Source organism: Leptidea sinapis, chromosome 31 (assembly GCF_905404315.1).
Source record: "Leptidea sinapis chromosome 31, ilLepSina1.1, whole genome shotgun sequence".
Classification (NCBI taxonomy): domain Eukaryota; kingdom Metazoa; phylum Arthropoda; class Insecta; order Lepidoptera; family Pieridae; genus Leptidea; species Leptidea sinapis.
In genome coordinates this window covers 2,236,594-2,248,124 of record NC_066295.1, presented here as the reverse complement: position 1 = coordinate 2,248,124, position 11,531 = coordinate 2,236,594, and the positions used below count along the sequence as shown (strand labels likewise).

Below are 11,531 nucleotides of genomic sequence, written 5' to 3'. Positions count from 1 at the left end.
CCGTGCGTCAATAAATTCTCTCATAGAAATTATGTATGGACACATCAAAGGAAAAACAAATTTGTTGTTTATATTTAATTTAGCAGCATTTTCCTATTTATTCGCCTTTTAAACCTTCTCTGGACTTCCACAAATAATTCAAGAGCAAAATTAGCCAAATCGGTCCAGCCGTTCTCGAGTTTTAGCGAGACTAACGAACAGCAATTCATTTTTATATATATATACATTTCGTCTAATAAGTCACGCCGTTACAACGATCACCCGTGAAACTACGTAGGGTAAGTACTAAGTATAGTGTAATCTATATATATATAAAAGAGAATGTATGTTTGTTTTTTCCCTAATAACTCCTAAACTATTCGACCGATTTCAATGAAATCTTTTGTAATAGATCGTTGAAGCTCAAGGAAGGTTTACATATATAACTTATATGGCAAAACAACGTTTGCCGGGTCAGCTAGTATATAATAAATATTAACTGTGTACACATTCACTAATCAATTCATGTCATGAGTATTCGCCGTTCATTCATATAAACCTACTCGTTGGTCGTTGAAATCAGTTTAGAGTTCAGAATCCATTGCAGAGTTGTTCGCGTTAGTCGTGTCGCCAAGCGTTCTAGAATACATTACGGTTTATAAATAGAATTATATTTATATATGGATTTAGATATAATATTGCTACCACAGTGTTGTATGTGATAATGTATAATACTATAATTTATTTGGTTGGATTCCTTTGTCTCGTCGGACATTCAGACCAGGTGAGAATCTTATGTACCATCTGTAGTTTCTTATAAAAAAAAGTATGAGGGTAGCTTGGTGCTAATTCATCACTTGCAACACCAGAGAAATTACAAAATCGTTGCTTCAAAAACAACTACTAGTTTTTGTCACAAAAAAATGTAAATATCCCTTATTGAAGTTTTCAAAAAATCCCGTTAAAATTATGGACGATATAATACATAGTAAGAAACGGCTATTATAAGAATATTATCCCCATCATCCTCCACAGTGCGGTTTTCAAGGAGCTTTTTTCCACGTACTACAAAGCTGTGGAGCTTCCGTGTTAAGCTGTTTCCGGGACGATACGACATGGGGTACCTTCAAAAAAGCGCGTACACCTTTCTTCAAGGCCTGCATTCCTGTGATTCCTCTGTTGTTATCGGCGGTGATCACTTAACACCAAGTGACCTGTACACTCGTTTGTCCTCCTTTTCCATAAAAAGGCTATCAATGTAGGATAGGGCGAGGAACTAGCAATTTATAAAAAAAATTGCGAATTGAACGAAATTTGTCCATGATTTGCTATTTTCGTGGGATAAGTTTTCGGCATTGTTTTTAATTTCATTTCTCATGTGTTCAGTAACGGTAACTAATCGATTAGGCAGGTTTTTTTTATAATTTTTAAGTAGCATTGTACATTAAAGAAGGTAAGTGAATAGAAATAATAAATATACACTATTTCATAATGTAAATTTTTCATTAAATAATTTATGTATTTAGGTAATTAATTCTTACTGATTTGGAGCATCTAAAGTTAAGGAGCAGCCGTCCTTCAGCTGAATTTAATGAAATTTCATTACATATGCCTCATAAATAAACAATGAATGTGATCATTAATGAGATTTACTGTACAATTGAATTTGTTTTTTTTTATGACAATAAGGGACGAGCAGGACGTTCAGCTGATAATTGATACGCACTGACCGTTACAATACATTGTCGCTCAGGATTCTTGAAAAACTCAAAACTTCTGAGCGGCACTACAACTGCGTCACCTTGAGACATAATATGTTAAGTCTCATTTGCCACAGTAATTTCACTAGCTAGGGCGCCCTTCAGACCGAAACACACCCATGGTTACATATTTCTGCTTCACAGCAAAAATAGGCGCTGTTGTGCTTCCCATAGGCGCCGTTGTGCTACCCATAATCTAGCCGGCATTCTGTACAAAGGAGCCTCTCACAGGTAAAAGCCTAAATGTGGTGTAAAGACTCCAAATATCGGTCTTGTCACCTTTATCGAAGTTTATTATAATGTGTAGATGTTTTTTGCATAAATTTGTGATAAGTAAAAACTCTCCGTTGCTGTTATAATAAAGATACCTTATGTATTTATCAACCGGAAGTAGCAACTGTATAGTAAAGCAAATATATCTTCGTTCACGAATACAGATTCATTCGCATGTGGTGTTAGTGTCTGAATATAATGATGGATGGTGATATTTGTGTCTCGATCAGCAATAAAAATGTCTACCCTTTCTAACAAGGTAAATAATTTCTAATAATTCTATTTCTCTATCTCTAACAAGACTTATGTCTTGTTAGAAAGAGATCCTATAAACTCTAGCGAAGGAATTATTGTTTCTCACTCAATTTACTTTAGTTATTTATTTTCTGGGTTCGGGTTATATAATTTGTTAAATTTTTGTATACATTTATCTTTATTTTTTTATATTTATATTTATATATATATATATATATAAGTATACATTTATATTTATTTTTTTATTAATGAAACATTAACGATATTTGTTGAAAGTGTCGGAAAAAATATGCCTTCTGGGAGCTTTCAACGAAAACGCTGTGTAAGCCTTTTGAGATATAGCAAAATACTGTATCGTGGAATTGTGTATCTTATATAGATAGACTACAGAAAAGTCCGAGATGGCAAATGTCTTTCTCTTAAGAATAACATACTATATCGAATTTAATACTTAAAAAAATGGCAATTATATAATAATAATAGGTTTAAAATATATACCTCTTGTATTTATTGTAAAAGTTGTTTACACAAATACAAGTATGTTTGGCAAGTAAAAACTACGAGTGTAGGAAAAAGTCTGAAAACTATGTATTTGTAATTAAACCGTAAAAAACAGGGTCTTTATGAAAGGGACGGCCGTCCAAATTTGAATTAAGTTAACCGTGTCATGTGGGGTATCGTATGAAAGGGCTTGATTGGCACAAACTTTAACATTTTTTTAATTATTTTTATGTAGTGTAGTTTTCGGTTTATGAAGAAAAATAAAAAAAACTAATTCCCTTTTTTAAAAGGATAGGTACTTAAAAATATGTGGGGAAACCTGGCAAGCGAGTCCGATTAGCTGTTGTCCGGTTTTTTAGTTTGTCAATATTTTTCAGTAAAATATAAACTGGCAGAAGTAACTATTTTATTAAATATAGTAAAGATTAAGTTTTCTCGCGATGTTGAATTATAATAATCTTATCTGAATCACCTTTGCACATGTGTAGACTGTAGATAAACAACATTTATATATTTGTATTAGGACAGTTGCGATAAAATCACATTCACATTATAATGTTGAATAATTGTTTGTTTAGTTCAGAAAGTAGCCTACATCTCCTTGATCGCTTTATTCAACATTTTATTGTCTCAGGCGGTTCTTTACCAACTTTTTTACATGATAAATATTTTCAAATACTCTTTCAACAATGTGTCGAAAGGACGTACCTCACCTAATCTGTAATCGGCCTCCAAGGCCCCCGCCCGGCTTCGCTGTAAAAGCTTTTAGGGCTATCAGCTAAAAGAGGTCTTTAGTTTAAAGGTGTTTTCACCCAAGCCCGACATACGGGCCCCTTTTCAGGCTCTTCAATACGTAAATGTATTTTCCTACCCTCCAAAAATCTCGCTATCTCTCTCTTCCCTTGTATGATACATCTAATCGCACAGCGCATTTGATTTTTAGTACGTTTGAAAGTGTATACAAGTGAAATACAGATAACAATCTATTTCAAGAGTCATGGATGACGCTTGTCTTAGCTAACAAGTCAAAACATGTAGACATGGTAATCAAAATTTCACAGTAACATGGTTTATATTCAAATTAGTCTTAACTTAAGCTGCAGCCACATTTTCGCGACAAGGTGAAATCTTGCGTTATAGTAAAACCTCTGGATAAGCAATTCTTCAAACAACTTATAATATATATAGTATTTTTTAATTATTAATAAACTTATCCAAAAATTTAGAAATGAAATATTTACTACTATTCCTTTTCCATTAGCTTTAGTAATAATAAATAAAAAAGTTATGTTAAGAGAGATTATTGGTAGTAAAAAAAATGTTGATTGTAATAAATAAGGGGGTTTATTAAAACTAGTATAAAAGACATTAAATTTCAAACAGAAACTTGATATGATCGGTGATGCAAAGAGGATGGACGAAGCTAGACTGAATTCAAATTCAAATATTTTTATTCAAAATAGGATAAACATCATTTATTGAAAGTCAAAAACTACCACTCATTCGAAAAAGTATGCCTAAAACCTGTAAAGAACGGGCGCAAGAAACTAAGGCTTCTTTTTTTTATAAAAACATGGTTACAATTTAATATCCTACAATTAAAATTATTATTTTAAAACCTGAGGGTGGTTGCTCCATTCCCAATCTGTGGTACCATTAAGAAAGTCATTTATGCTATAGTAACTTTTACCACACAAACGATTTTTAACAATTCTTTTGAATTTCGTACTACATTTGTTTTGAACATTTTATGGGATCGACCCACAAAAGGCTAACCAACTCTACTTAGCTGACTAGTAGGTATTACAAGTTTATTTTTGTTCCTGATGCTCACATGGTTATGACTCTCAAAGAAACTATAAAGCGAAGATAATTACATTCTACGTTCAAATTTAGTATACAGAAGCCAGTTCAAGCGTTTCAAGAACAAGAAAGTTGTATTGAAAAGGTTGATGGGATTTGATCTTAACAGAAAGACCATTATGTGAATCTATTCCACGGGGTGAATATATTTCTTATTGAAGAGGATAAACGACCGTACGGGTCACCTGATATTAACTAATCAATACCACCCACACTCTCTTGCAACAATAGAGGAATAACAGAAATCTTGGTGGTCTTTTGGATGTAGATGGTCTTTCGGGTGTACGCGATTTTTTGAATTCGTTTTGTTCTGGAAAAGATTATTCCACAGCATGATTTAACTGCTAGAAAGTTCCTTGACCGCGCAGCTAAGAAACGCCACACATTCGTATGGTAGGAATGCTATCTTAGTTTCAGGCGTGTTGTGTTATTATATAATATTGAATATACAAATTAAATTTGTAAACACAATTTATGAACGAAGCGAAACTATTCTTTAAAAAAATAACAAATTGTTTAGATTTACAAGAGCGACATCTCAAGTCAATTTCCTGATATGCAAATATTGGGGTTGAGCAGGTTATCAATAGTAAAGTACATCCTGTGTCTGGAGCCACAACATGAGAGCTGAACAAGACATACCAAGATTTATGAACGATACGTCACTCGAAAGGTTGGCTCAGTGAAAGAGCACTCGGATGGAAGCCACGCATTTTTCATAAATTTTGGTTACAAATTTATTTTGTAATTAATCCCAGAAGTGATGGTCATCACTTTAAAACATAACAAATTCTACATACATTCAAAAATACTTTTCATTTCAGAGATCGACTCCCACAGATGACAGCTATGTAGCCGCTGTCATTGAATACCAAGTACTGTCCGATATCAATACAAACCTCAACAACTACATTCGGCTGATAAAAGAGGCGGCTGACCAGGTAGGTTGCTTAAAAAAGTACTTAATTAATAGTACTTACTTAAATTAAGGACTTGTTATGAAATTGGAGCGTAAATAGAATCTATACTATAATATATAAAGCTGCAGTGTTTGTTTGTTTGTTTGTTTGAACGCGCTAATCTCTGGTACTACTGGTCCGATTTGAATGATTCTTTCAGTGTTGGGTAGTCCATTTATCGAGGAAGGCTATAGGCTATGTTTTTTTTCCTAAATTAGGGATCCGTAATAAAATTGCTACTTTGTAACACAAGGAGTAAAATCGAAAACCTATTTTTGCGTGCGCTGCAAAAACTATTGACAATAGAACAAAATGATGTACAGGCTATAATATAGGCAATATTTTATTGCTTATAAAACTATCGCGTGAATTATACTTTATATGGCAAAACAACGTTTGCCGGGTCAGCTAGTGTTATATAATATCATAGAGGAAAGTTTGCAGATAATGTTCGCTGGAATGTTGGATGGATGCTAGCGGTGCTTTTTTTCTGTCGCCAAGCAGATATGGAAGCACTATTTATATTTTGGTTTGAAGTGCGCTGTAGCTAGTAACATAACTTGAATAATGAAGCTTAATATCCTATTTCATTTTATATATTCATAGAATATTGATAGTTTCAATTATCCTAAGCGACACTGCATTTTAATGCGCAGGGTGTATCACTAACTGTCGGAAGACCTCGTCTTTTTAATAAACTTAAGTTTAAATACACTGTTTTAGGATGCAGACATTGTTGTTTTCCCGGAAATGACGTTAGGAAGTCGGCGGGTGCCTGTTCCGATACATGATGCACTCAAAGATCATCCGATACCGGCAGAAAACCCTGGAATTTACGATGAGGTTAGTAAAATGAATTTACATGTTGTCTTAATTTATAACAATAATATAATTTAATATTAAATTAATTTATTATTGAATTATTCTTTCCATTTCTACCAAGAAGAAGGAACGATAGATAAAAGAAGAAATATTAGGAAAAGCTGTAAAACATCTCTCTCGCAAAAATGTTAATAGATTTGCTTCTGTTATAGGGATCTCTGAGCAACCTTTATGTACCCTGAGGTTGTCTGGTTACGTCCTGCAATTTAATCAAAATCATTCACAATTCATCTATTTTTAATAGAATCCTAATAGAAATTTATAACCTAAATGATGATTAATATTAGCCATATATGTATGTAATATCTGTAATCAGTCAGTAAATAAATAATTCATTTCATTCAATTAATTCGAGCACACATTTTGCATAGATATTTAACTGAGACGCTTATATTTCTTGTGAGCAATTGTTCTGAAGATTGGAGTATTATTATCAATACTCGTAGGTATGTTGTCAAATAAGATAAGATCGAATTGCTTATTGGGGAATTCATATTGCCTCTATTCTAGTTTAGTGAGGCTTACTTTATTCAGACACCTGAAAAATTTCATATACACTTAATCGACACTTTAACATGGTACGTAGTTTGGTGTTATAGGACAACGCGTTATAGGATTCCCCTGTAACGCATTTTTACGACCTCTTGATTTGTAATAATATTACTACACAAATAAAATTTGAAAAACAACAAAATTTTATGAACGATGCGGGACTCGAACCCACGACCTCGGGCGTTCCGTGCCGGTGCTCTAACCAACTGAGCTAACCGTTCGAGTGACGTCTGAGACGTGACGTGAAAGATTTGAACAAAGCATACAAGATTTTATAACGAGACGTCACTCGAACGGTTAGCTCGGTTGGTTTTAAGTAATAAGCCCTGCCCATTACAATGCAGTGCCGCTTAGAATTCTTCATTGATCCTAAAATTCTGAGCGGCAACGCAATTGCGCTTGTCACTTTGAGAAATGAGACGTATAGTCTCATTAGCCCAGAATTTCATAGCAAACGTTAAACGATGGTTTAGTTTAGCGCAATTTAGTAGCGATTTATAACGATGGCATGTTAGAAGGTAAACAAAACATATGTGCAGTTCACACGTGGTAGAAGTGAAACCTTCAAAAATATTGGCTTCTCTTGAAGTTCTTATGTTTTATGAGACGAACGTTAAATTTTGGGAAGAGGATAATTGTAGATTTTAGTTATGATCATAGTGACACAAAGTTTGATTATTATTTTACATTCAGACTCAAAGCTTACATTTTCTATTAATGATACAGGAGCCGTATGGTTACTAAAGTAATAAAAGTTAATAAATACTTAAGTCTTAATATGGTCAATATAGGTTTGGAATATTGAGTCAATTACTGTTTTTGATCTTGTTGTTGATACAGTGCGGCTGCACACTTTCAAATAAAATTTGGCATCGAAAAAATCAATCAACGGCATCACTGTATCCGATGCAAAATTTACATTATACCTCTAATCTGCATATGAAGGCCAGGTACATGTATGCTAGGATGACAAATGATTTCAACCGCTATGGAAGACGGTAGATAATCTATCACCGCTACCATATGTATTTTCTCCTGGTATCTTTGTAGTAATACGTCGTGCGCATGACGTGAGAATATTATATTAAAGTATACTCGCGTCATACATACATAAGACTATCTCTTCTTTAACTATGATCGCCTGGTACCGAAACACTGTATTCTCATTTTTTCAATCTTATGAATTTATGTATCCTGTATCTTTTTACTCGCTTTCGCTTTTTCATTTCATCGTCTTTCAAATTTAAATTTTCAAAACGATGCTACAGAAGTTTTTTACTTCAAAAACAAGTATGATAAAATAATGAAAAACAACTGCAAACAGTTGGATGAATTATTTATGATCGCATAGACAGTAACTTTATATTATATGATGCTTAACACACTTTACAGGTTCTGGTAAAAATATCAACGGCTGCTAAAGAGAATGCGGTGTATGTGGTCATCAACCTTCAGGAAGTGATGGACTGTGAGAACGTGACCGGTGAATATTGTCCAGAGAAGAAAGAATATCTTTTTAATACTAATGTGGTGTTCGACAGAGCCGGAGCTGTCATTGATAGGTGAGAATTAGCAAGATTTTCGAAGGTCCCTCATCGGGATGAGTGTGTTGAGTTTGCGGTAACGTTCCATTTTAATAAATAATTTAATAATTCTTCTTTTGCCAAAGAATAAGTTTGACAATCAAAGGGGCAACTTTGCCAGCTTCTTCAGCATTTTACCTGCAGATTGCGACCTTAATGCGATTTATTATTTATAATTTCGCAGTTTATTTGTATTGTATAGTTAGATAAAAGTTTAATATATTATCTTATTAGATTTTTTTATTGAATACTGTTAAAATAGATCGTTATAAAACTTAATATGATAGTGAAAGTGCGATGATATAGTTTGAGTGTCATTTAAAAATTGTAACAGTTTCAAACGTAGTAAGACGCAGTAAGTAGATGATCAGTTAGAGAATTTTTTAAGTAAATATTATTACGTTATTGACAGTATAAGTATGAGTAATTAATGTTCATAAAAACTCGATATAATACTCAAATTTTCAAGGAAAATGCATAAGTTTTTTTTTAATTAAAACCTTGAATATATTATTGCCAGATGTTGATAATTAATTTAAAAGTTTTATTTAAAAAAATTGTTTGCTGTAAGTCTTATCACTCAACTGCAGATTGTCTTTATAATGTTATTAAAAGAGCGCAATTTATAATACATCTGGAGTTTCTTCTTGCTTTTCTTCCACAGCGCCAATATTTCTGAAGTCTTAGCGATTGACATAAAATTGATAGTTTATATTATAGGAAATCAATTTTGAAATAATAAACATTTACTACTACTTTAACTTTACTACTTTGTTATTGGCAGAGCCACTATAGTAAATAAACAGAATATAATTTTCCTGGTCTATTTAATTTAATAGAAGCACTATTCACGAGACTGTTTCAAACCTCACAGTTGGTACATTTTCGGGTGATTTGGCCATAACTACAGCTTGTTTATTGTATTATATTTGGGATCTTACCGTCAAATTTATAACACGATTGTCATAAGTAACTAAACTGCTGCCAATTATAAGCCACCAGTGCATATGGATAGAATTATTTCCAGCTATTTCAAGACGAAAAATTGTAAATTTATAAAATTAAACATAATAGAAATAAATTTTAATTTATCGTCCTTGTTATGGTAGTATTAACTGTGCCTGCGTTGAGTAGGTGGTAGTTTTAGTTTTTGCCTGTGTTTTTATCACACTTTTATTAGCTTGGTTGTATCTATGTATATACACAGATATGTAACGATATCTTTGAAAATTATTTTTACCTACTTAAAAACGTTGGAGTGAAGTGCAACTTCGCACACCTATTAAACTTTGATTACAATGCAATATGTATTTCAATAAGTTTTTATTATTATTAGCTTGGCTTGTACCTATCTATGCCGTGATATAGATATGTAACGGAATATTTGAACATGATTTTGACCCACTTTAAAACGTTGGATTAAGTGAAACTTCGCACTTTATCAAGCACCGATTGCAATGCAATATGTATATTGAATAGTCGGTCTTATTTTTATTAGCTTTTTATGTACTTATAATTTAATAATCAGATTTCTAAAGGTATCATAATATTATGGTCAATCTTTTTTGAAAACGTCAAATGTTTTCAAAATGTTATGTGTTTTTTGTTGTATTTATATTTATTATACAATTTCACCATTAATTGTGGACCATTTTTTGTAAGAACAACTCAGGGTCGAAAATGGTAGACTAAATTTTATATACACGTATTTGTCATTTGTGGATAGATTCTAAGTAGTGATGTACCTTGGTTTAAATACGTTTGATATATTTGAAGTCAGTTTCTTATGTATTGATATTTTTATTATTCCCTTATCAGATATCGAAAGATAAATCTTTTCGGCGAGTTTACAAGGACGCCAGCTCTAACGCCTGATTTGGGCGTGTTTACAACTGACTTCGGTGTGACCTTCGGACATTTTATCTGCTTCGATCTGATGTTCCAAGTGCCGGCTGTGCAGATTGTGCAGAAGAATAACTTAACAGATATTATCTTCACAACTATGTGGTTCTCGGAGATGCCATATTTGACTGGTAAGTTCATCTTTAACATAAACTGTCTTATTAATAAACACAGTGTAAAGTTACTCCAAGATTATTATTCAATTATAAAATTACTCCTCCCTGTCATGTAATTTTGTAGTGACAAAGGTAAAGATCTGAGTATAACCCAAGAATATGCATAATGTTTGAGAATACATTTGCTTTATGATCATTGGTTTATTTGGACGTTTCCTGCGTTTAATTGCAAGGCTGTTTGACAAATTCAAATTCAAATATTTTTATTCAAAATAGGATTTATAATCACTTATTGAACGTCAAAATCTACCACCCATTCAAAAGAGACTGCCTCAGACCTGAGAAGAATGGGCGCAAGAAACTCAGCGGGCTTTTTTATTTTAATATAAAATATGGATTACAATGTAATATCGTACAATAAACATTAATAATTAAAGAGCCTGAGGGTGTTCGCTTTATTCCCAGTCCGTGGTGTCATTAAGAAAATCGTTTATGCTATAATAACCTTTCCCACACAAACGTTTTTTAACAATTCTTTTAAATTTCGTAACACATTTGTTTTGTACATTTTCTGGGCTCATATTGTAGAAGCATATACATCGCCCAACAAAAGACTTACTAACTCGACCCAACCGAGTAGTAGGCACAACATGTTTGTTCCTCGTGTTAACATTATGAATGTCACAGTTTCTAGAAAATTCCTCAATGTGAACATGAACATACAAAACATTATCAAAAATGTATTGAGAAGCAACAGTCAAAATGTTTATTTCTTTAAATTTTTCTCTTAATGATTCTTTAGGACCTAGGTTATAAATCGCGCGAATAGCCCTCTTCTGCAGCACAAAGATAGTATTAATATCGGCCGCACTGCCCCATAACAATATACCATAGGACATAATACTA

At 32.8% G+C, this 11,531-nt stretch overlaps 1 protein-coding gene across 2 annotated transcripts in view; it reads left to right on the top strand.

Annotated features, from left to right (window-relative positions):
- Positions 1–564: 564 nt before the first annotated feature.
- LOC126974194 (vanin-like protein 1) overlaps positions 565–11,531 on the top strand; it is a 28,150-nt gene continuing 17,183 nt past the window's right edge. For both annotated transcript variants that reach the window (XM_050821637.1, XM_050821639.1), the window contains exons 1-5: positions 565–763; positions 5,456–5,572; positions 6,314–6,433; positions 8,417–8,586; positions 10,426–10,640. In XM_050821637.1, coding sequence (XP_050677594.1) covers positions 704–763; positions 5,456–5,572; positions 6,314–6,433; positions 8,417–8,586; positions 10,426–10,640 — 682 coding nt within the window. In that variant the 5' untranslated portion in view covers positions 565–703. The remainder of the gene's footprint in view (positions 764–5,455; positions 5,573–6,313; positions 6,434–8,416; positions 8,587–10,425; positions 10,641–11,531) is intronic.